At 37.6% G+C, this 26,503-nt stretch overlaps 1 protein-coding gene across 1 annotated transcript in view; it reads left to right on the forward strand.

Annotated features, from left to right (window-relative positions):
* Positions 1-26,503, forward strand: part of ADGRA1 (adhesion G protein-coupled receptor A1) — a gene marked incomplete at both ends in the record, with an annotated part of 483,384 nt that overhangs the window by 425,166 nt on the left and 31,715 nt on the right. Inside the window, one exon of the mRNA XM_081329555.1 lies at positions 359-504. Coding sequence (XP_081185681.1) covers positions 359-504 — 146 coding nt within the window. The remainder of the gene's footprint in view (positions 1-358; positions 505-26,503) is intronic.

Here is a 26,503-nt window from a genome sequence, read left to right on the forward strand (position 1 = left end):
GAGATGATCTAACAAAGGAACTAAAAGCCCTCTCCATTATGCATTTTAAATATAAGCAACCCATTTTTCAACAAAGGGGGAGGACACTTTTCTATATTGTCTTCTTTATAAAAACCCTATTTTGCAATGTATCAACAGTAATAAACACCAGCTTGCATTGAGGAAACAAACCTTATTTTATCTTCTTTTTCATTTCCTTACACTGATTGAAGGCAGCAGGATATTTAAAACATCCCCAAATTCATTTCATTTAGCAAAAGGCTTATATTTGACAATATAAACAAAAACAGTAATGACAACATGCTTTATTTTTGTGTCCTTGTGCTGAGCCTTTCTATTTTTCACCCTTTTATTTTAGGTTGGTATTGTACTGCATTATTCTACACTCTCTACAATGCTCTGGATTGGAGTGACAGCAAGAAATATTTATAAACAAGTTACAAAAAAGCCTCAAACATCCCAAAACAGTGATCAGCCTTCTTATCCCAAGCAGCCATTGCTCAGGTATGGATGATTATGGACATGTTTTCTTTCAAATTTGCTTTACATATGCATGGCCATTACTACCTCTACTAGTTGGCTTTAACAGTTGGTAAACTACTAGGGATGTCTTCAATTAACTTTAGAGCCATATTGCAGCCAAAGTGAGAAATGAGATTATAGTTTGAAATTGGCTTAAGGTTGATTGTTTTGATCGTAATCGTAATTAACTATGAGAAATTTGAAGATTTTCATGATTATTTGCATCTCATTGAGAAACACAGGTTATATATAACTTAGCTTAAAGACATTTCTCTGGAACAGGTCCAACTATATAATCATTTGACTATCCTTATTTCTAGTTTTTTTACACCAACGTGAAGAGTAAGCAGTGTTCAGGAATTCAAACAGAGAATAAGGACCATAGCCATTAATTAATTAATTAATTAATTAATCTTCAACATTCCAGTATGATTTCAAGCTAGTATGCCCACTTATGTGAAAGAGCCTTGGTGGAGCAGTGGGCTACTGCCTCCTTAAGTAACACCAGCTGCCTGCAATTAGTGCAGGTTCGCATCCCACCAGGCTCAAGGTTGACTCAGCCTTCCATCCTTCCGAGGTAGGTAAAATGAGGACCCAGATTGTTGGGGGCAATTAAGCTGACTTTGTAATAATGCCGCTTGGGGTGTGTGTGAAAGTCCTAATAAGCAGGCATAATGAAGGCTACTGCTAAGCTTGTAAGCCGCCCTGAGTCTTCGGAGAAGGGCGGGATATAAATGGAATTTTTTTAAAAAAAGAATTTTATTGTTTTAATTCTATTGTTCACATTGTCTGTACTGGCATTGTTCCTTGTACATCCTTAGCATCCTTGGAGACTGAGCTTCAAAACTTCCTGAGAATAATATTTGCTCCCAAATAATTTGAGGAAGTAAAAACTGTTTTGTAGTCATTTGTACAAACTATGAAGAAAAAGTTCTATATACAGATTGTGACACAATAATTTATAATCATTAATTTCTGTTCTTTAAAATATTTAGTGGGTGTTTATTTTAAGCCCTCTAAGTCCAATGGTTCATTTAATAGAGAATTTTTGAATTTTGTATATTATGATAATGTTTTTTCTGTAAATCAGTGTACTTCATTTAAAAATCATTGTAATGGTTCCTTCTTAGGAATGTGTACTAGTTGAATAATTGTGGCATCATTAATAGTTTCTGAGGTTGGTGGTGTTCTTGCAGACATTTCATTACCAATGCAGCTAACATTATTAGTGCTAGAAGGGAGTGGGGTTGAGCTTGGTTTTCTTGTGGATCTTTCATTATCAAACTAGATAACATTATCAGTCAAACCCTACTTCCTTCTAGCACTGATGATGCTACCTGCTTTGGTAATGAAATGTCTGCAAGAAAACCACCAACCTCAGAAAGCAAGGACCTCACAGTTCAATAATGAGTCATAAATATTCTCTTCAATTAGTGGAATAATTGCCAGGCTTAAATACAATAATCAAGGTGGAAGATTATTTTAGGCATACTGTGTGTTTATGAAAGAGAGGTCACTTTATACATTACTATTGCTGAAGGGACATGAGAATATTTATTAAGGTTCTGAGCAATGAATAATTTTATAATGAGTAGGCTTCTCAAGATATATTATAACTTACTTTATTTTCTTGAAGGAACATCCTTCTTCAAACAAGTTGAATTATAGGAAAGGGCAGGTGAATGTGTTATTTTCAAAGTATCTAATGTTGAGGATATTCTGTATATTTCAGTTACTAGCAACAATAGCACAATGGCTCGTGTGGTTAAGACATTGGGTTGACAAGCAGCAAGACCATGTTTGAGACCCGAGGGCTGCAGTGAGACAGGGTGAGCTCCTGTCATTCGCTTCAGCTCCTGCCAACCTAGCAATTTGAAAGCATGCATTCGCAAGTAGATAGATAGGTACCACTTTGGTAGGCAAATTAACTGGGACATGAAAGGAGCCCCCAACTGGGCATCCCCAAGGCAACAATGGTGTCACCGCATAATCCTTTCAACCTGGAAGTGCCTCAGTGCTTCCGACACAAATGCAATGAGAATTATCAGCATAGTCTCAGATTTGAGTATTTATCATTATATTAATCATGTATTAAGACTGCATGCATACAACCATAATCTTAGAAAGAACGACATATCAATTATTTTGAAAATTAGTATTATATATTTGTAGGAGAACTTATTCCTAACAAAATGTACCATAGCATATAAAAACATCTTCTGATTGTTCTCCAGTTTATAATATTAAATATATATCACACATAGCCTTTTCTAAGTTGGCATCTGCATAACTTTTTATTTTTATTTTATTTTTGCTTTCATTAGCTGGTATGGTTATTTTAACATTTGACATACTTTCTTGATAGTTTGCAATAATGTTAATAAAAAACTTCTTCATGAAGTGATTTTTTTAAAAAGTATTAACTGGCAGTTCATGAAAAATAACTTTTATTTTCATCAGTCTGTTGATGAAATGAGCCAGCAGTTGTTTGAAAAGACTATCACAATTCTGTTTCCGCATACATTACATAAGATATCAGAAGGACTATTTTCCAAGTAATTATTTGGATTCATTTTCTACTAGCTAAAATGAACTGCTTAAAAGATTCTTTAGCCTCAGCCTAAGAATTGAAGCTGATTGGCTGATAATGAAAGGCAATAAACCCTAATCACTTATGGTAAAGTCCATTTTAATATGGTTGAGAATAATCAAAGTATTTTAGTAAGGAGAAGGCTAACACTCCAGTATATGGCCAAAATATCATAGGTCAAAAACTTCCTGGGTTGGGAAGTATGTGGTGGAATGGAATTAGATGTTCAAAATGCTGATAATTCTCCAGAATGTTAGAATTCTACTCACATTCAACCCCCCCCCTGCCCCCACAATGGACTTCTTTGATCCATCTGGGGAGATGGTTCTGGGCAGATGGGCACAGCTCTTTCTCCCCACTCTTTCCTAAATTTTAGAGACACACTAGCTAAATAAAGCTTGTATGATTCTGTCAATAGGACTGATTTTATTAGACTGTGTTTCTATTTAATATGCTGTTAAAAGATCAAGTGGTTGTTTAGAATGAAACATATAGGTCAGATAGTTGATCTGATAGTTGATGGGACCGGGAAGAGTTTGCAATTTCTGTGTATTCTGTACGTATTATTGCTGTATATTAAACTATATTTTGATGAAAATTTAGTTATTAAGAAGAGCAAAGCACTGATGCAGGGCGGTTGAGAATATTGTCCCATCACATGGTCAAAAAAAGACTTTTATATCACTGCTGCTATTTTCTATGGCATATTACCCTTTGCCTCTGGCACCCAATACCTTGAGCTGGCCCTTCCTCCCCACTTAGATGAATAGAGATGATTGGGCAATTAGTAGTGATATTAAGTTTATGCATAGTGTAAACTATACTGCAATATCAATACAAAAGCAAAACAGGAAATCTAACTGTGTCCCTTGTTCTAGTACTTCCCATTTGAGCCAAGGAACACTTTAAATAAACTTTTTTCCACAAATAATTCCAATGTGTATTTTTAGATCAAGTAGAATTGTGTAGAAATTAGCTTAATTCATTAATGAACAATGGGCATTTTTAGCAGCTCTTACACATTTGCAGGCTCACATGTTATTTGAGTAGCAGAAGTTGATATAAGAATCCCAGGATATAATAGCTATTATATTATCAAACATTCTCTATTTTTTCTGAAAGCTTTATACTACTTGGACTGAATTTAAAATATTTTAAATGATTTTGCTATTCAGCTCAGAAGAAGAATTTGCAATAATAATTTATAGTACTTTACAAGCCAGAATAATGTCATGGTGTGTATCCCTTGAAACATAAATTTCAATTCTGTCACAAAATACATAAAAATTAATTATAGAAAATGTGGGTTTCAAAAATGTGTGTATGGTTTATTGATATGTTTTTATAATACCTTACCTTATCTTTTATGTCTGACAATATTTGCCAATTCAAAGTCTTGCTACAAGAATATAAAGACGAGCCATGCAAAGCCCAAACAACTTACTTCAAAGTAAATTATCCCAGTTGGAGTTGATCTGGGATAGTCCATTCTGAATCAGGTGATAATCAGGGTGAACCCTAAATACTGTGTGATCAGTGGATAATTTTAACAATAGGAAGACAACTGCATCTTGTGCAGTGGTATTGTGCATGTGTAATTTTAAAGTAAAGAAATTTTCACCATTCCAAATTCCAGATAGGATTTGATCCCCAGCTCATATCTGTTTAATTCTACTTTGCTCCACTGCCTTAATGTACAGGGCAAAGTTAAAATATAGTAAATATTTGTCACAATGTTAAAAATTATAGAGAGGCCCATCTTGGCCTATAATAATTCTGTTTACACTGTGTGAGAGCTAACAGAGCAGTCATTCTGAGAGATGGATTGAAAGACCTGTCAGAAAATCTAACCATTTCTTCACTCCAGGCCCCTGGTAAACTGTGTCCTCAATCGGTTGTATTTTAGAATTATCTGGATTGAATTTCAACTTCATTCAATCCAATACTCTGGGAAACGAAACATCAAGGCGTGGAAGGAATGCAGGAGCAGTTTTAAAAATAATATATATGCTACATAGCCATTGGTAGTCATAGGAGCATTTGAAGTCATAACCCATTCTAGCCTTAGGGCTGAGAAATATAATGAATACAGTAAAGCTACAGAGCTTTGTCTGTTTCTTCAGAAGTTGCTGTTGACTTGAACTTTTAGGATAGGCTAAGGGGTCTTTACCTGATGCCCAAAGGAACGGGGATTAAAAAATCTGTAGTGGTTTTTTTTGACGTCTTCCCCTTAAGACTGCCTTGGAAACTTTTATATGCTGCATTTCAGTCATCCATTTTCAGCAATACAGGTAGTCTTCCATTTACAACGAGTCACTTAGTGACCATTTGTAGTTATGATGGACCTCCCCAGGGCTATTTACAAGACACACACACACACACACACAAACACACACACACCCCGCAGTAATGTCATTGCCTTTTCAACTCACAGCAACCAGCCTGCATTTATGGGCATTTGCAGATTTATGACTTTTTTTGCTGGAAACTGGCATTTACTTCCAATTTCCAAAAACATTGCACACAATGGTTTCGCTTAATGACTGCTGCATCTGCTTAATGACCACAGTGATTCACTTAACAACTGCCACAAAAATTGCAAAATCAGGGGCAGTCACATGGTGACCCACTTAATGACTAGCATGACTTACAACCGTAATTCCGGGCTCAGTTATGGTTATAAGTTGAAAACTAACTCTCTTACTGGGAATACTGTCAGGACCATTTAGAGCAGGGGTGTCAAACTGCCGACACGCGGGCCGGACGCGTCATCCGGAAGCCGCTCCCACCCCATTACTGGCAAGGACAAAACGTGACGTCGCGAGTTTGACAAGTCTGATTTAGAGCATGGGAGTTTAATTCTCTGAGTTAAAACACATTTTTAAAAGGGCCAACTAGGCTTTGTCCTCTTCTTGGAGTTGTGCAAAAGAAGGCTCATACAAATAGTCAACTTACAACTACAATTGACCCCAAAATTTATGTTGCTCAGTGAGACATTTGTTAAGTGAGTTTAGCCCTGTTTTATGACTTTTCTTGCCACAGTTGTTAAGTGAATCATTGCAGTTGTTACGTTAATAACACGGTTGTTAAGTGAATCTGGCTTTCCCATTGACTTTGCTTGTCAGAAGGTGGCAAAAGGGGATCACATGGCTCCCGGACCCTGCAACTGTCATAAATATGACCCAGTTGCCAAGCATCTGAATTTTGATCACATGACCAAGATCATAAGTGTGAAAAATGGTCATAAGCCACTTTTTTCAGTGCCATTGTAACTTTGAATGGTCACTAAATGAACTGTTGTAAGTCAAGGACTACCTATACTCCCTTTCCTATTACTAAACTCTGCCCATGACAAGTACATATTACCTCTGCCTACTATATTACTGTGTTTTATAGAAGTTAATCTGGCAATACCAATTAACTGTTCTTGGAGAGTGAACATTTAAGAAACATTATTTAACTAATTTAAAGTACTGCTATAGCTGCTGTTCAAGGAGAGCAGCTTCCAAGCAGCTAAAAGAATCATAAAATTTGCAACAAAAAAATGGATGAATGAGAGAACAATCTGGCTGTGGTAACATATTCGGCAGTGAAAAGCGTGCAGTTTAATTGTGTTTTAAAAATCTGTCTATAAGAAGATGTTTTAAGTTACTTGCTGGATATTTCCTGTTTTTACTACCTATTTCTATTACAACATAGCGAGATTTTGAGAAGTACCAATTCACTGAAGATTTGTGAGTCAATCTTCCTGCCAGGTTAACCGTTATACTAAATTTAATTAAATTATATCACCCAACACAGATGTACAAATTGCCACAAAATATTTTTTTCACACCCTTCAGAAGTGTGATATCCCAGTAAAAGCTAATTATTTTATAGTCGTATGGATTGTGATTTTTTTCTATCAAAACTTTTTTCTCCAAATTAGGGTTCAGCCCTTTGACATTACAGGACTAGCTGCTACTTGCAAATAAATATATTTGAGGTATCAGAGCATGATAAAATATACTTTTTTGTTGTACTGAATATTTGCATGAGTTCTCAAGCTTGGGCTGAGAATCCTGCTAGGTCAGGGGTAGGCAACCTCGGCTCTTTTATGACTCGTGGACTTCAACTCCCAGAATTCCTGAGCCAGCCATGCTGAGGGGAAAGGGAGAGGTTTCCAAGCTGAGCCATGCTGGCTCAGGAATTCTGGGAGTTGAAGTCCACGAGTCATAAAAGAGCCAAGGTTGCCTACCCCTGTGCTAGGTAAACATTTTTAAGACTCCATTTTCTAAACAATCTCCACGTTATTACTATGTTAAAAAAAGATCATGGGCACTGAGAGCACATAAAATCATTAGGAAAAAAACATATTTACTCATACATATTATCCTTCATGATACCTTTACACTGTAATGCTGGATTTACTGTAGCTTTCCTATTGTCCTTTGATGACTTTTATTATGCAACAACCTTCTAACAATGTGCCTGCAGGGTTTTGAGGAACTGTGAGCCTAGTGTGAATTGGCAGCCAGTCTTCCAGGTATCTTACTGGAAAGAATTAGAAAAATAGAGGCACGTGTACCATTTGTTCTCTTGGAACATTTTAAATCAAGAATTCTGTATAAATAAAGAATGCATCATGAACCGTAGCATTTCCATAGCTGAGTTTTACTGTTTCTTATTTGTTACAAATTAAAATACATTTGCAATTCCATGTTAGCTATTTAATATATTAATACCGTAATCCTAAAGACCATATTATGCTTCACTAGACCGTAAGACAATGTTTGTCAACTTTGTCAACTTTAAAACGTATGGATGTCAGTCCCCAAAATTGCCCAGCCACCATTGTCGGGTGGGGATTTCTGGGAGTTAAATTTGCAAGGCTGAGAAACACTAGTGTTCAGTCCACTGTGCATCTTTTTCTTTCATTTCCTGTCTGACACCACCTTAATAAATATGTTTGTTGAAACAAATCCCATTTATTCCATAAAAACTGGTATGCTACAAACTATTGATTAATCATTGTACTTATTACTTATTGACTGTAGAAAGTAGGTCCTTTTATTTCCAAAATCTACCTATCTGTTGAAAACTGCTGGGAGTTCTAATTTGTATGCTACAGGAAAGTGTGAGCACAGCTTTCAATGAATGTGAAATCTGTACATACCTCTGACCCAAAGCTAGAAAGGAAAATGCAAGTGAGTCATAGCTACTGGGAGCAATCTTCTTGTTTATATATTTTTTTCAGAATAATAGTTTAATACAGTTGATCAGAGGATAAAACCGAAGCCTCATTGTATGACTTTGAGATACACGGTTAAAAAGGAAATACTATGTACTTCCTATCTCCTCTGTTTAGTAATTTGTTTTTTGTGAAGGGCAGTGATCTCATAAAAAAATGAATTAAACAAACATCATCTTCCTGTTACATCTTCATTTTATTATTATCAGAATTGGGGGGTGAAAATCCTTATTTTTAAAAAAAAAATCCACAAAACAAAAGCAGGGCATGTAATGGGAGTGGGGAAGATAATGACTGAGGAAGCACCAAAAAGAAATTTAGCCACTGCAGATAATAAACAGTCTGCTCTTTCTCTCAGCCAGGGCTTTTTTCCTCACAGAACGCTCAGAACGGAGTTCCGGCACCTTTTTTGGATGGAACCTTGTAGGGTAGGGCAAGGCGGGTTGTATTGTCATGAGTTGTATTGTGTGAGTTCCGGCACCTTTTTCTTTTACAAAAAAAGCACTGCTCTCAGCTATTTCCTTCAGTCTAAGAAAGGGCTGCCAACATAGGGGCAGCTTCTTGATAAGCTTCCTCTAGACCTTTTCCTTTAATTTTTCCAAAACAATCACTTTGAACTCTGTTATAGAGTGTCCTAGGTGGTTGGAAAGTTCTGATGCTCCTTGGTCCTTGTTTTGATTTTTTTTTTCTCACCATAGACTAATATGACTCTCCTACAGTAGCAATAGCAATATCACAATACCACTTCATAGTGCTTTAAATCCTTCTCTAAGTGATTTACAGAGTCAGCATATTTCCCCAACAATCTAGGTCAGGGGTCAGCAACCTGAAACAGTGAAAGAGCCACTCGGAACCGGTTCCCTCACAAAAGGAAAAACTGGGAGCCGCAAAAAATGTGTGCGCATGCGCGTACATGCGCACATGCGCAGAACAGGGTTTGACTGAAGAGTGGAGCCAAGGCAGATAGGCACCTACCCTGCATATTTGAATTGATTGGTTGAACTTTTTTAGTCCCACTTTTTTTTTTGGACTACACATAGCAGAGGACTGGGAGCCGCAGGAGACAGCTGAAAGAGCCGCATGCGGCTCCGGAGCCACGGGTTGCAGACCTGTGATCTAGGTTCTCATTTTACCAACCTTGGAAAGATGGAAGGCCGAGTCAACCTTAAGCCAGTCAGGATTGAACTCCTGGCAGTGAGCTAAGAGTTAACCTGCAATACTGCGTTCTAACCATTGCGCCAGCACAGCTCTTTTAATAGCCTTGAGAAGGATAGACTGAATGGTGATATGCAGTGGTGGAATTCAAATATGTGAACAACCAGTTCTCTGTGTGGATGCCGCTTCCGGAAGTCCATTCTGAGCCTGGGCAACAAGAAATTAGCTACCGGTTCTGCCGAACTGGTATGAACCGGCTGAATCCCACCATTGGTGATATGGTAGCTCTCTTCAAGAACCTGAAGACCATTACATGGAGAAGGACAAGATTTATTCTCTACCACCACATAGTACATGATAGAAATAATAGTTGTAAGCAGTGGTGGGATTCAAATATGTGAACAACCAGTACTCTGTGTGGATGCCGCTTCCAGAAGTCCATTCTGGGCCTGGGCAACAAAAAATTAGCTACCGGTTCTACCGAAGTGGTGCGAACCGGCTGAAACCCTCCACTGGTTGTAAGTTACAGGGAAGGTAGATTTCATATACAATAAATGTTTCTAACTATAAAAGTAGTTTGATAGTGAAGTCAGTATACAGATGGGTTTTCCTTCTCTGGTTAGGTTTAGGCAAAAGCTAAAAAAATAATCCATTGGGATACTTTTGTCTGGATTCCTGAATTGAACAGGGGGTCAGACGTGATGACATAAATCACCTCTTCTAACTCTTTGAATTTATCTATGAACCTCAGTTTTTAAAAGATTTCCCAAAACAAGCATCCCCCACCCCCCCGGGCCGTGGCCCACTACTGGGCCGCGGCCTGTTCAAAACTGGGCTGCAGGAGAAATGGAAAAGTGTGTATGCATCAACTCTACTCACACAAGCAGAGGGCATTTGTGTTCACACGTGAAGCTCCATTGGAGCGCCCTCCGCTCAAGTACTCTGCTCAAGCACCCACCACTCGCACAAGTGGAGCTGTGCGCACAAGCGTGTGCCTGCCACTCACAGGCCTCCCCCCCCGGGCTGGGCTGCCAGCTGGAAAGTTGGGGGCCACTGCAGTAAAAGTCTGTCTGATCTCCTTCCCCTCTCTTTCTTCTTCCTTCCTTCCTTTTCTTCCTTCCTTCCTTCTTTCCTTTAACCACCCATCTCAATCAATGACTGGCTGGCTTTAGCACATACAGTATGGCAGACACTCTACATTTGTTTTACATCACTGCCTTGTCTTTGTGGTTTTTATTTCCTGCCTAATCAAGATTTTTTACATATGAGTCAAAGGATATGAGATTTCAACTGGTTGAGTTGATATATTTTCTATTTTAAAGTTGCACTGTCAAAAGGGGGAGCAGCGACTTCACTCACCTAAAATAATTTAGTGCTTTTAAAGTGATTATTTCTAGTTCAAAAGTTCCTGTAACCTTTCCTGTCAGCATGATTCAGCTTCCAATAGAGAACAATTCAGGCTTGTACTACCAATTCATGAGAGTTTTGACAATTTCTAGCTGTCTATGGCCTGAATAAAGTCATTAGAAGATCTTTTATGAATCATAGGATGTGCTCATCAGAATGATGAGTAATACAAAATCACAATTACAAAGATGCTGGTTACCTAAAGGATGGCCTTGAATGTATACTGTAGTGCAGAAGTTTGGAATAAAGCTGTCAGCTTTATTTACTAGCTAATAAAATGAATGACAAAGACTTCAACTTAAGGTTCAAGGTTTCCCAGTCCTGCAATTCACTTGTTTTTAAGGCAGCCTTGGCCTTCAGGGCTCTTTGTAGCCTTCAAACGCCTTAGATATGCCCACTCCAAGCCAGCCTTTCCTCAAATTGCCATAGTATAATTTTAATGCATCAAGAAAGTGGGGAGGAGAGAATGATATAAGGAACAAGTGCATTAATCTTGTTAAGTTAATGTAAATATACTTTTTTTACATTTAATTGCTTTTTCAGGCTCCACCTATGTTGACCTAACATTTTTAAAGCATCTCCAGTCATGAATGCAGCATTTCTGAATATTGCTAATGCTGCTTCAAGAGAAATAGCACCCATCTGGCAAGCATTGCCCAAAAGACAAATGCAAAATATGCAGCAGCGTGTCTTAGGTTTCACTTATGAGAATGGCTTTTGGTTCATGCTGCAACCTCGTGAAAATATATTTCAAACAAAAATTTGAAACCTCTTTAAAGCCTTGGGTTGGAGTTAGCAGTGCTCCTTCAATCCTGATGTTTGGTTACACTTTTGTGCAGACTCGTTTCTGCCAAAGCCAAGTAGCTAGCCAGACCTATCAGTCTATTTTGAGGTGTAAAATTTGTGGCACTAAGGCAAAATAACTTGATGCCCCAAATTGAATGCAGCTGCTCTCCAGATGCTAAAATGAAACAAACTAGCATTGACAGATATGCACCATCAGAATCATACTAATCTAGAGAACAGGAACGTCTTAGCTACAGTATATGTCTATATGACAACAGAAATTGTATAAACTGCATTTAATTTTAAATACATTTAAATAAAGAAAGCCTCCTCTTTTGACATGATTTCTCCCATTTCTTTTGGCAATGCAGCCAACGTCATTCCAGGTTAGCCCAGCTCACTGAAAATTGCCAATCCCAGTTTTAAACATACTAAACTATATTAAGTAAGTTAACCCTTCATTTTCCTTGGCTTTATAAACCCTGTGCTTATAACCCCAGTTGGTTTCATCTATGTGGTTCTTAAACCAACATTCTTCAGCATTCTGAAGATCTCTCAAACAGGTCAAAATGTTACCAAGTTTGTTAACATTATGACAAAAACACCCTGATTTGGTTGCTTTCAAAACAAAAGTATTCAGGTGCTATAGAGTGTAAATAAATACTGTGCCAGCTGTTACCTAAATGGCAAAGAGGATTTGGGGAATTGTTGTGCAGGATATGAAGATTAAAATGATTAACAGTTTTGGTATGCTTTCTCAAGAGACTCCTCCATTTTGAATGACAGCTGATTTTGTAACTGTTCATCCTATATTTCTTATTTATTTATTTTATTTATTTTTGGGACTTATATGCCGCCCTATCTCCCGAAGGACTCAGGGCGGCTAACAACAATAAAAAACAACAGTACAAAAATTAAAAAAGAATTAAATAACAGCCCCAAAATAAATTAACTACACAGTTAAAAATTTAAAAATTAAAACATATTTAAAAACCCATCATCAATCCAGGTCAGCCTGATGGAAGAGAAAAGTTTTGAGGTCGCGGCGGAAGGACCGGAGGTCCGGGGCCATCCGAAGCTCAAGGGGGAGTTGGTTCCAAAGGGCTGGTGCTCCCACAGAGAAGGCCCTCCCCCTGGGGGTCGCCAGCCGACATTGTCTGGCCGACGGCACCCTGAGGAGGCCCTCTGTGTGAGCGCACTGGGCGATGGGAAGTCGTCCCCGGTAGCAGACGGTCCTGCAAATATCCCGGGCCTAAGCCATGTAGGGCTTTAAAGGTAAGTACCAGCACCTTAAATCTCGCCCAGAAGACAACTTGAGAGGGCTGTGTCAGAAAAAGCTTCCTGGCTTGGGTGCACATATGTACATAATCTGAAGAAGTGCAGGATTTTAGATTTCCATGGAGGGAAAAGAGTGTATTGTAGCATTACTAAAATGCATTTGTCCAAGCAAAACGTTCAAGGCACAGAAGTCATGATAATTGCAAAATATTCTATTTGGTTAGACCAGTGTTTCTAAAACGTTTTGCTATAAGCAGTCCTTCCCACCTTTAAAAATTATGGAGAACCCCAGAAGTCCATTTGTTTTGTGTGGGAGTTATATTTATTGACAGTCTTCATTTAGCAACTTGTCCACTATTATGATGGTAGTGAAAAAATAACTTTGCAACCAAGCCTTGTATTTACAACTTACAACAATTTACAACTTCTGCAGATGTGCAAAGCAAAGGAAAGCTGAAGTAAAAGTATAAAAATCATGGTATTTCACTTAATGACTGCTTCATTTAATGGCTGAGTTACCGATTCCTATTGTGGCAATTACAGCAAGCATTACCTATATTTACCATATTAAAATTTAGAATTGATGCATTTACTATAACGTAATAGGATTAACCCACCACCATCAGAATACCAGAAAGGCACACCCAGACTCAGGTCAGAATATGTGACACAGGAACTAGAAAGGCTCAAACAGGAACAGGAAGCAATCTCAAGAGCCCCAGAGGGTATAAAAAACCACTCCCCACATGTGCTCAGCCTCTTCCTTCCAGACCCATTTTTCTGTCTGGCTCTCCTCTTCCAATAAACTGCAGCCTTCTTTCTAAAGCAGTTGCCATGTTGTTTATTCCCGGCTTGGACGAATCATGATGAAGACTTTTCCTTCAACACTACCACTTCTCATGATTGTTTGATGGGCTTTTAATGCGGTATTATTTTTCAGCACAGCCTGGCAAATAATTTTAATTGCAGACACTTGAGAGGTCTTTGGGGGGGGGGAACCCAGGAGTTCTAGGAAACACTGGCTTAGACTGAAATTCATGGGGCTTACAAGGAATTCTATTCTTCCTTCAACATGAAGCAATTTGTGTAGGGTTCAGATGAACAGAAAGAGGGCACATGAACCGAAACAGGAAATGACAATTTATCTGTTGTCATTTTGCAGATAAAATTCATCCTCTCCAATTTCTTTTTTTCATTCATGGCAGGAAGGTTAACATGGATACATAATAGAAAACTGATGTGCTGCTTTTTTATAATTATTCTCCTTTCACTTAAATGTTCAGTTGACTGATTTGATTTAGATATGAAAATAGAGACAGAATCACATATTTCTCTAATCAGTGCAGCTTATGCCTTGATAAGGGTATCTGCAGGGTATGGTCGAATAAGTGAAGGTGGGGGCCACTCTGTTATTTAATCTGATAATACTAAAAAAACAACCAGAATCAATAAAAAATAATTTTAAAAATATGAAGGCCACAGTGGTGCCATCTCTCTCTCTCTCTCTCTCTCTCTCTCTCACACACACACACACACACACACACACACACACAGAGTGTCAATCTTCAAAGGTCAAGATGCTGATAGCCAATATCTTGATTTTGACTTTTTCAACCATATGCTGCAGTCACTCCAGGTTGCAACATAGGCAGTATTTTTTTTAAAGTTAGAAAATGCATCATGTTTAAGTTAACAGTAAACTATTACAAGAACGGAGTATCTGTGGAATCAAGCAATTCAGCATTAAGGCCAAAACAGGTATATTTTGAACCACTCTATGACAGGTTGCTGTGCTTCACTGTTACTTTTACTGATTGAGCCAGCTGGCATGTTTAAGGAAATGAGTTTCTGTGTAATTGTATATTGTTTCTTTCATATATAATAACCCATTTTATAACGTAAATGGGAGATTTCATAGAATTACCTTACATTTCTTAAGCACATAATGCATATGATAGCACTATCAGCCAAGATTTAAATAGATTTTGCATTTGAATGAGGATTGTTGTTAAAAAAAATCTCTTTTTTGTTTAAAGCTCTGCTTCTGTGACCATTTCTTTCCTATAAGCAAACAAAATCTCCTATAGAGAAAAGCAAGTGACTCAATTGCAGTTGTCATGCAAAATAAAAATGCATTTAGAGCTCAACACATCTGGGCTATTCAGAAAGAGAGTAAGTAACAAGTACCTTTAAATGAAAGCTTGATGTTGTAGAAAAGGGAAATCTTAGAAATGATTGTGTAAATGCAAAAGGTGGGTTTAATTATTACCTTTCTATGAAAGAGAACAAACCCATAGAGGGCTAGGGAAATGAGACGGAGAAGTTTGTTAGAGAAGCTTTCAGTTCTGTGTCAGCAGAATTCTAGTTCTTCAAGCTTCAGTACTTTCAATCCCTTTTATGCAAATCACAGTACACTCAAAACTAACTTTCCAGCAAGGTTTATTTTCAGATTTAAATAATGCCAGTAATGGAACCCAAGTGGAAGAATCACTGGATACCCATTTGCTCCCTAAAATGTGACTCAGTTTTCTTGCTGGTTATCTGGAAGCATCCTACAACAAAATAGGGAGTTGGCTTTAGCTTTGGCAGAACTAGAGCTTCAAATTTTCTGCATCTCATTTTTGGAGTTGACATTATATTGGCCACTTTTGAGTCTCCTGATATAAATAAATAAATAAAGCAGTGCACTTACAGTTGCATTTCTAAGGAACTTCTATATTGTTATTAACTGGTGATATTCACACTGGCCATATAAAAACGCAGAAACATAAGAAACCTGACAGCTGTCAAACCTTCAAATGCTCTGACATCAACCATGTTTCTTCATTTTTTGGTTGCCACAGCAATGGGAAGAGGGAGATGCATTCTTATAGTTTAGTCAAAACAATGACGTTCTTGTGGGAACCAAGGTCAAGCAGCCTTAATGTTTGGCAGGCTGGATCTACCGTTAGGAAGCCCGCCAAAGATGTTAATTGGGAATTGTGATTTATGACACACTAAGGGGTGGGGAGTTCAGCTTTAACTTTGTAACCTTTTGGAGGGGTAACTTTCAGTTTTGGTTTCATCTTTGTTCATGATGATATTATGTAGCCATTAAAAGTGTTCTTTCACGAAAGCAATTGCCTCAGAGTTCTTATTTCTACTGGTCTCATCTATTGGAACCATGACAACAGCAGCAAAAGACCTAGTGGTCCATCAAGTCTACCCTTTGAGTTTTCTTTTTAATGTATGTATTTATTATTTTTAATTGTTATTTTTATTTTATTTTTATTTTTGTCGGATGATGGACAAAAATCAACACCCCAAGCATGTTTAAACTCAGTTATTGATGATCCAAGCCTATCATTTAAGCCAGGGTTTCTCAAACTTGACAACTTGAAGACATGGGGACTTCAACACCCTTAATTCCCCAGCCAGCCATAATAGTTCAAATTACCAAGGTTGGAAAACCCTGATTTAAGCAGGTAGTCCTTGACTTAAAACAATTTATTTAGTGACTGTCCAAAGTTATAACAGCTCTGAAAAAAGTGACAACCAGCAACTTTAAAACCAAATTCCATTGTTTCTAAAGTTTTTTTTAGACTTATCCTTACTGTTAACAGCACAATGAATATAAAGTTTGCATTGTAAATAGAAAATTGTCTGTTTGAAACTGAGGGAGAGGTACGATTATTTTTCACCTGTGCTTTTCTTGAACTTCCAATGGTGCTTCATTTTATTACCTATCCAAATATCTGAGATAATTTCACTCCCAGTTCCCAACAGCCCATAAATTAAAACCTTGTGAACAGAAAACTGATGAATATTAGATTTTGAAAGCTTTTGATAAAATTAGTTGGTCTTAACCATTTTCATTATTAAAGTGTATTAATTTGGGAGGCAACTTTAACAGAATTTATAACCTTCATTGCCATACAAAAGCTATTTTAAATTAAATGGACCCTTGGCTAAGTAGATTAGTGAGCATCCTGAAATTAAAAGCATGCCATTTTTAAAAAATCGTATGAAAATTAATTTGTTTGCCAATGATGTGGTTCTAATTATTTCAAATCCTAAACAGCCCATTTGCAAATTAATGAATCTTGTTAAGAATGTTGGCAATTTGACAGGCCTGTACATGATTCTCATGAAATTTTTAAAAATGTGATATAATACAAAGAATTATAAATAGAAAAAAATATGTACAGATATCAAGCATAAAAGTTAGGGAACAAAATAGCTCTGTTAAGCCAACCTAAGAATCTGAGGAAATCATACTCTTTAAAGGATGTGCCATTTATTGGGAATATTGCTTATTAAAGTCTTAGTTCAGGGAAATCTTTAAAGGTTTTCTCAGGTAGTCCTAGGTTAGTGCCCGCTCATTCCATAACAATTCAAAGTCATAATGATGATGTTTACAACTGGCCTTCAAAATTCTGGCCGTCCCAGGACCCCCATGGTCATGTGATTGCAGTCTGGGTCCTTGACAACCAGCTCTGCTAAGGATGGTTGCAGCATCCATGGTTATGTGATTGGCATTTGCAACCTTCCCTGCAAGCTTTCCAACCAGCAGTCAAATGGGAGGCTGGAAGAAAAGGTTGCAAGTCGTTTGGGTAAGCTCTCCAATCCTGTAGTAGCCATGCCCATCCCCATTGTACTTGCACCTTGCTGGCCCCTCGCACACTCTGAAGCACCCACCCCAAGCTCCACCATGCTTGCATTAAGGCGACCCCTTTCACACCCTTCCATACTTGCAGCAACCATCCCAAACCCCACTTTGGAATAGTTGGTATGACATCTGGATATGGGTGGTATTGTCCCAACTCTTTGCTGTAGTCAGGTAATGTAGTAATTACTTTTGCTCTAGTGAGGTAATGTTGCCTCTTGAGATTTCTATAGGGCTGGACCTGTTGGTCCCAGACACCTCATGGATCTGAATACCTTTCAGTAGGTCCTTGGGGATTTTGTACAAGCCGGCCTAGCCTGATGGGGGATTGGTGGGGTTTTTTATTCTTGTATTCTTAATATTGTATCTTTGGGGTTTTATAATTGTAACATATCAATTGTTTTAAAATCGGGCAATTATTTAATTTCCTTTTAATATCTGTAACTTTGTATTTTATTCTTGCCCTGTGAACCGCCCTGAGTCCTCAGGGAGAAGGGCAGTATAGAAATACTATTAAATTAAAAATTAAATTAAAATTTTCATGACAATCCAGCAGCTAAATCCATTGAAAGCCTAGTTTACTCTTGTTATAACGAGAGGGGCAGAACCTTGATAAAATTGTACTCAAGTGGCCCCTCTCTTTTGCCAATTCCAGAAGAGAAATTTGTTTGCCAAAAGCTTGCAGAGAAAAGCAATGGAAGCAACATCTAGAAAAACTGTGAATTAAGTCAAAAAGTGAGTCTGAGGACATTTGCACTTACGGGTTGGATGGTTAGTTCATAATTAGGAAAGAGTCAACATCAAGAGCTTGTCCCTTGTTGCCGTGATCACATTTCACTGATACAGTCACCAGATTTGCTTAAGTGTTGACTTCATGAGGACAGAGTCCAGGACGATAACTAGAACATCGTCTTGCTTGCTTATTTGTGAATGCCTGAAGTCTTTGACTTCTGATGAAGTGGATAGGTGCTCTCTAAGATGTTGTCTTCTACCAGTGGGCTGGATCTCTCCCCCTCTTAGATCCTTCAGACTGCTAAGGGAAAGTAATTTCCTGGACCAGGGTCACTGTTATTGCTTTGTTATCAGAAGAGATGCAACCAGGTGGAAAGAAATGTAGAAATAACTTTGGTGAAGGAAAAGTATAAGACCGAAAGGGAGAAATATGACAACTGAGCCATATTGAAAAAGTGGAAAGTGTGAGAAAGAAGCCAAACCCTGGCTCAATTCTGTTTAATATAAAATGGGGCAGCGAAAAATGGTGGCAAACTTTCAAAATTATGTCAATGTGTCCCATGATGATAAAGTAGCATTCTTTTGTTATCTGTTTTCTAACGTGATCTCTCTTGAAAGGCTGATATCAGAGGACCTCAAGGAAACTCTGGTGCATCTCCTCCTTAAGCAGATCTGGAAGCATTGGACAACTATCACTTAGTCTCTAACCTATGAAGTTGCTCAAACAAGTCATCCAGGGTTAGGAAGTTTTTTCTTTACTTGCTAATGCTATGATTCTTTTAGAAGGCATATAACTGGGGTGTCAAACTGGCGGCCCACAGGCCGGATGTGTCACACGCAGGCCATGCCCACCCCAGCTCCACAAAGGCAAAAAAATCATGTTAGGTCACAATAGGCCACGTGACACGATTGAGTTTGACACCTGTGGCATATAAGAATCAACATGGCGGTCCAGTGCAAATTATAACTAAAAGATCAGCATTTAAGGAGTAGAACCTATTATTTACTCACTTTCTTTTCTTTCCATTTTATTTAGGGAATGGCACTGACCTACAGGCATCTATTTCAATGTCTGGTTTTCACTAGAGTTCCTAGGTCACAGGTCTGCAACCCGCGGCTCCGGAGCCGCATGCGGCTCTTTCAGCCATCTCCTGTGGCTCCCAGTCCTCTGCCATGTGCAGTCCAAAAAAAAAAGTGGGTCTAAAAAGTTCAACCAATAAATTCAAATATGCAGGGTAGGTGCATATCTCGCCTTGGCTCCACTCTTCAGTCAAACCCTGTTCTGCACATGCACACACATTTTTTGCGGCTCCCAGTTTTTCCTTTTGTGAGGGAACCGGTTCCGAGTGGCTCTTTCACTGTTTCAGGTTGCTGACCCCTGTCCTATGTTAATGGCACTTTTTTCCTCTCTGAAAGCCAAATGATTATTGACTTTCTCAATGTGTGCCTAATGTCTGACAATGACATTGATCTGCTGCTGTCGCAATTGAATTCTAGATAACGGCCTTGACCTGATGTTGTAGTTAAATCCCTGAAGGAAAGAGATACCATTTACTTACATTAAAACTCCCAGCCAGTTTGGGAATTAACATTTCAAATGTTACTGGACATCTTCTGATTCTAGGGGAGAGACGATTGTGCAGAAGAGTATCTACTGTGTGACAAGCTTTGGATCACCAGATAACTTATTTTTCAGAAATAATGTACAGGGTTCTGAGTCAGGCCCTCTACTTTTGATCTGGGTTTCATTAAGCAACGAACATGAGAACATGACTTTAGAGAGAGTTGTAATGCAGCTATGTTGCTGTTTTGCTCACTAACAAGGAAATTAATTCTCGACCATAATTTCTAAAGTTAACTTATTTCTAAATAAAACATTACTAACTTCATTCTTCAATGAACCCTAGAAAGCAGGGAGCCTGAGGCCAGGGATTTACCATATGTAAGTCTTATGAATATTTTTAGAAGCTTAAAACTGAGTTAATAAGTGAAAGTATTAAGTTACTGACATTAATTCATGTTGTTAATTCCTGATTGCCATTTTTTAAATGTGGCAAACTAGAACAATAGTAGAAAAAGAAACCCTAGGCATAATATTTCTCAAATTCAATAAATTTACAGTTATCAAGAAGTTCTGCAAATGTGTGTATGTATGTACATTCATACACACGCACACTATCTCTGGGTGTGTTCTTAGGGAATGTGTAGATAGGTTGGCTTGTCTTCTTACAGATATTTTCAGTCTTTCACTGCAGCAAGCAGTGGTCCCATCATGTTTTAAGACAACCATTATATTGCCAGTGCCAAAAAAATCTACAGTAATGGGTCTCAATGACTACTATCCAGTTGCACTTACATCCATCATTAAGAAATGTTTTGAGAGGCTGGTAAAGGACTGTATTTTATCCACCCTCCCTCCAACATTTGACTCACTTTAGTTTGCTTACCGTCCAGATTGCTCTACAGAGGATCCTATTTCTTCTGTTCTCCATCTGAGCTCGACGCACTTAGAGGAAAGAAACACTGATGTGTGAATGCTGTTTATTGACTTCAGTTTGGCATTTAACACAATCTTTCCTCAGCATCAAGTACACAAACTGGCCTTTTAGGCTTCCATATTCCTTTGTGCAACTAGGGCTACCAGATCTGGAATATAAAACTCTAGAAAATCACCATGCAGTAGCAAAAAGTTGTGCATCAATTAATTTTTTAACTGCCAACTAATGAACATCAAGATTTTTTGGAAGTCCTAATCTGATAATCCTAGTTCCTGTCCTGACAACTAAATGAAATATGTTACTGCTGAATATCCTCTTGATGTCATGTTTTTCTACATTTAGTGAAAATCATTATTGAATCATAGAATACTAAAGGAGCATTGTTCCTCCTCAGCAGGATAAATTTACCATCAAGGATGTGCAAATAATGTACAGAGTTGAGTTGAGTGAATTGATATGCAAATATTTGCATTGCTAGCTCCAACTTTGAAAGTGGTTCACTTTAAAAAACCCTATTGCCTTATTAAAATCTACAAGTTAAGTTTTGGATTTTTGGGGGTGGGGGGCAACATCTAAAAAGGGTCACTGAAAATAGCCATCATGCAAAAAGGAGATACTGGAAATGGCATCCTTTTGACAAAAGGTATGCTTTTTATTTTTCTACATAAAATGTAATTACTGAGAATATTATCCTGCAGTAGGAGTTTTTTAAAAAGGCTTTTCCATTTAAAAAAATATTTATGTAATGGTTAAGGTTGTTTGTACAACAATTTATGTTATCAATGCAAAATTCAGCTTGATAATTGAGCTATCTGAGCTGTAAGATAATTGCATACCTTATTGTAAATTCTTGTTCTCCTGCACTAGACAGATAATACCTTGCATTGTTGGCTGTAATACTATGTGCATGATGGCTGAGAGATTCTTCTTGACATAAACCTCTCCCAAATATACTTTCTGGATACACATAAAGTAGAGACCCCTTACAGGTTGTTAATGAAAATCCTTTATTCTGTTCATCTGTCTGACAATATAGAACTCAGCAATTGATGTCAGCAATGTGAACTTACAAATACATTTGCTTTTAATACTTTTTATTATTTATCTTAAGCAATTTCATATTTTTCTACTCAGCAGAAAAACTCTTGAGTAGTTTCATTAATTCTTCAAGTAAAAAATATTTTTTTTCTGAAAGAACTTGAAATACCAGTTTTAATGAACCTTTCCTATGTTGGTTTCTTAGGCAAATTTCCTGATGGTAAAGAGAAACTGGAAAATATCTCACCATCTTTTCAAGAAAACACATGTCTTTATATAGAGTTGTGTGCTTTTTAAAATCATAGCCTTATTAGGCTGCCCAGATGCAGTTTTCAATGTAAATGTAGTATTGAATAAGATCATTAATGGTCACAGCTTATTGACACAAGCAATGCTGTATATGGCTTACTGTTTGCTAATACTAGGATTCAGACATTCTGTTTAAAATATGGAATTAGCAAAATTATTCTATTTTAATGCAGTAATCCTCAACCTGTGACCACAAGGGGGGGTCAGAATTTCCATCGCTAAATAAGGCAGTCATAAAGCGCAGTGTCACATAACCACTTTGATTAATGATGGCAATTCTGGCAATTCCAGTTGCCATCATAACTCCAGACGTGTGAGTCATCTGTCGAGAAAGCAGAGGAAATCCCAGGTAAGAAGAAAGGGCAGGCCAGGTATGCTTGATCAGCAGCAGAAGACAACAAAGGTTAGCTAGGATGTCACAGGCTGCAAAAGGACATAAATGGAGGTATAAGTTTGGGCGGAATTGAAGTGCCCCTTCATTGTATGTGCAGGCAAGGTGCCAAGTGCCCAAATTTTGATGATGTTACCCTAGGGGTGCTGCAGTGGCTATAACTTTGGGGACTGGTCATATATCCTTTTGTTCAGTGCGCACATAACTTCAAACAGTTACTGGAAGAATGGTTTTAAGTTGAGGACTACCTGTTCTTGTTACTATGTCCAATTTGAAACTATTTCATTGGAAGAGGAGTACCCAGGGAGAGGTACTCGCTGCTTATCATAAAAGGTTCTTTGAGGTTTATGTGCTTTTCTTCAATACTTTTCATCTGTATCATTTCTGAAATAAGATTTTAATAAATGTTTATTCTCTTCTGAATGATTATAAGCGATACAGTGTTTCAAGTTATTATGCATTCCCCAAACATAGGTTCTTTCCTTCCAAAGATTCAAAAACACTATTTATCATCTATCTATCTATCTATCTATCTATCTATCTATCTATCTATCTATCTATCTATCTATCTATTCACATTGTCCTACAAGCCAGTTTATTAGAGCAAACAAAATATATGTAATAAGCATTTAAATGAACATTTAATTCTATAACAATTTAAATTAAATTACAAGCTCAGCAATGAAATATTTGCCTTCATTGGACAGGATGATTTATGCCTCATATGCATATTCCCTAGTACATTAATTGTTAAAGATGCTTGGCTTCAAAACATTTTCTTGGAGCTTGATAACAAAGTAATCTATTTAGACAGGTGAATATATAAACTATTGGGCACGTGGTGGACTAGGATGGTATCAGAAGCTGGGATGGAATGCAAAAGTACTACCATGCTACCTATATACAAGTGTCTAATCTACTAGTATATTTATTTCATCCTACCTATATACAGTACAAGTATCTGATCTACTAACAATCAGTGCAAATTCATGCTAGATAAGAGTGAACAGAATTCATGGGGGGTGGGGTGGACTCTCTTGTGGGAGTTTAGCAACTCCAAACTGATGGAATCAATCTGGACAAACTTGGGCTCAGCCCTGGTCATCTACAGATGGAGTGTTTTAGATCAACTACAGATTCAGCCATGGAGATTCACTGGGTGACTTCGGCCAGTCATTATATCTCAGTTCAAATGGCTTCTAGAATAAAGAGGAAGAAATAAATGCCATAAGTTAAGCTCATGAAAGACAGGAAGGATTCTGTCCAGTGTTGGAGGAGCCAAAGGAAAGGAACCAATGAAATATGATTTATATTCAAGGGTGTTTCAGAGAGATGATATTAGCCTGGAGTCACAGATCATGGACAACTGTAAGAATATAACTTGCTTTGTGTAATGGTCCATGAGAATGTCCTTGAGAGACAGAAGGAAGAGGAGGAGGAAAGCAATTTAGGATAACATCAGATAAGAGACAGCTTAGCCCACAAAAGCAATGGGGGTGTGGAAAATGTCTCAGAAGGGACCTTCTCTAGTTTCTTGGACTGTAATGACAAGGTGGGAGAGATGTATTTTCAAATTAGCAAGATTCTTTTACTGTAACCTTACAATAAAGATACTTGGTGCTTCCTTAAGGACTGCCTCCAAGGGCTGACATTTCAGTCAGGTTTGGAGCTCAGTTAAGGCCTTTAAAGTCAGCTTCTCAGTCCATCTCACCATCTGCATTGCCTGGGTTGCTGAAAAGTCAAAGAGCATGCAATCAGTGATATGAAAGGGGTCAGTTTATTGAGAATACAGCTCAAGAGGTGCTATCTCCAGGGGTTCAAATTTAGAAGTATTTGATTCAGCAAAGGACATGTAGCCATCACATTATGTTAAGGAACAGAAGTTCAATATTTCTGTCAAAATAGGTGAATGCTACAATCAAGAAAATAATTTTTATACAGTTTTGCAAGTTAATAGATTTTGCTAATTTCTAAATAGTAGCTACAACTATGGGGCTATGAGACTAACTAGCAACTGGTAAAAGTTTAGTCACTTGGATAACTCAAGGGGAAACAACCAAGGTGGGGAAATAAGAAGAGTTGGCAGGCTTATAAATCCAGTGAGAAGAAAAAGGGACCTGGGAAACAGATCTAAGGATTAAGTCAAGGAGTCTGGTATTTTAACATTCTGAGAAGGAGCATAATAAGATTGGGAGAACACAAAAGTCCTGAATGCATGCAGAGCTCAACATGGATAGAGAAGAAGGCACATACATAGTCCTATCCTTGCTTCCCTCCAAACTTCATTCAGGTTGAAGGTCTAAACAGGACCTATACAAGAGTTGTTTGAAAACGTGCAATGGTATACAGTATAGGATTCAACAACCTGCTGTATGTATCATAGACAGGTGTATTCATATGAAAGCAAATCTAACAGAGTTCATTTTGAGACTTTCTACAGTGCACGGTCATTAGAAAAAAGCATGGGTAAGGTTGCAGGCAGGCCCTAATCTCTCTCCATTTTGAACATTGCATTCCTGCAAAATACAGGTTTTTTTCACCCTCTTTTATGTTCTTATATATGTTGAAGGAAAAGTCTTCATCATGGTTCAGTCCAAGCCGGGAAAAAACATGGCAACTGCTTTAGAAAGAAGTTTGCAGTTTATTGAAGAGAAGAGCCAGACAGAAAGATGGCTCTGGAAGAAAAGAGAGCGAGCACATGTAGGGAGTGGGTTTTTATACCCTCTGGAATCTTTTGTTTGGAGTTGTTCCTGTGGCATGAACTTTGACCTGAGTCTGAATGTGCCTTTCTGGTATTCTGATGGCGGTGGGTTAATCCTATTATGTCCCAAAGGTCATATCCTGCTTCCCTGGGGCTGGACTGATGACTCTTACATTTTTGGTGTGAGGGGTTATTGATTCTAGGGATCTTTCTTACTAATCCCAGTTTCCTGACTCCAGTCTTTCTGACAAGATTATCACATCTGCAATTCTGCAGACTTGGTTTCTGTTTGGGACAGAGAGACTTCAGGGAGGGTTTGGTTTCTGCTTTTAAAATTCTTTATGGCAATATATTCTGCCTTTTAAATATTTCCAAAAATATTCCTTTCTCTGGGGGAGGGCTGACTTCCCACATATATATTTAAATCAAGTAACTACCCATTAATTCGTATTATATCATAAATCCCATCATCCCATGCAGCCATAGTTCTGCATCGTATTCTGTTATTATTAGTAGTAGTACCTGCTGTGTTATTTTAGCAGACTTTGCCACTAGTTTTATTTTAGAAAACATATATATAGTCATATTGCACAATTTCTATGTAGCTATTTTATTGAATGACCACATATAGAGAAGCTTTCAATGTATTGCATGCATAGTTTACTCATGCAGTGTATTTTCTTTCAGTGCATGTATCCTCATGAATCAAGACACAGCAAGGTGTTTTTATCAAGGGATCTTGTTTGACTAGCAACATCATAACTTGTGGATAATAGAAAAACTCAACTGAGATTATGCTATGCTCTATTACAACAAAGAGTAATATTACATTTCACTTATTACCTATTATTATATTTTGGGGTTGTTGTTTTTTGTTGTTCAATAGCATCCTATCAAGGGTTACTTTTAACACAACAACTAACAATTGAATATTCTCTTTTCAGTAAATCTGGTCTCCATTATTCTTTCATTTTATAATGTTTTCTCTGTTATTAACTCATAACTAACAAGTTTGGAACTCTATACCATAGCTTGCAGGATCACATAACTGATACCTTGCACATATTAATAAAAAGTGGAGCCTTCCAAAATAAAACGCTTGGTTATGGATATTTGAGAGAAATTATAATACATGGATACCATTTCTTGAGTAAATTAATAAATTAGTAAAAAAGAACTGAAGGAATGCTTGCTGAAAGGAATATCCCACACATCTGAATC

This window comes from Vipera berus, assembly GCF_964194415.1.
Source record: "Vipera berus genome assembly, chromosome: 5".
Taxonomy (NCBI): Eukaryota; Metazoa; Chordata; class Lepidosauria; order Squamata; family Viperidae; genus Vipera; species Vipera berus.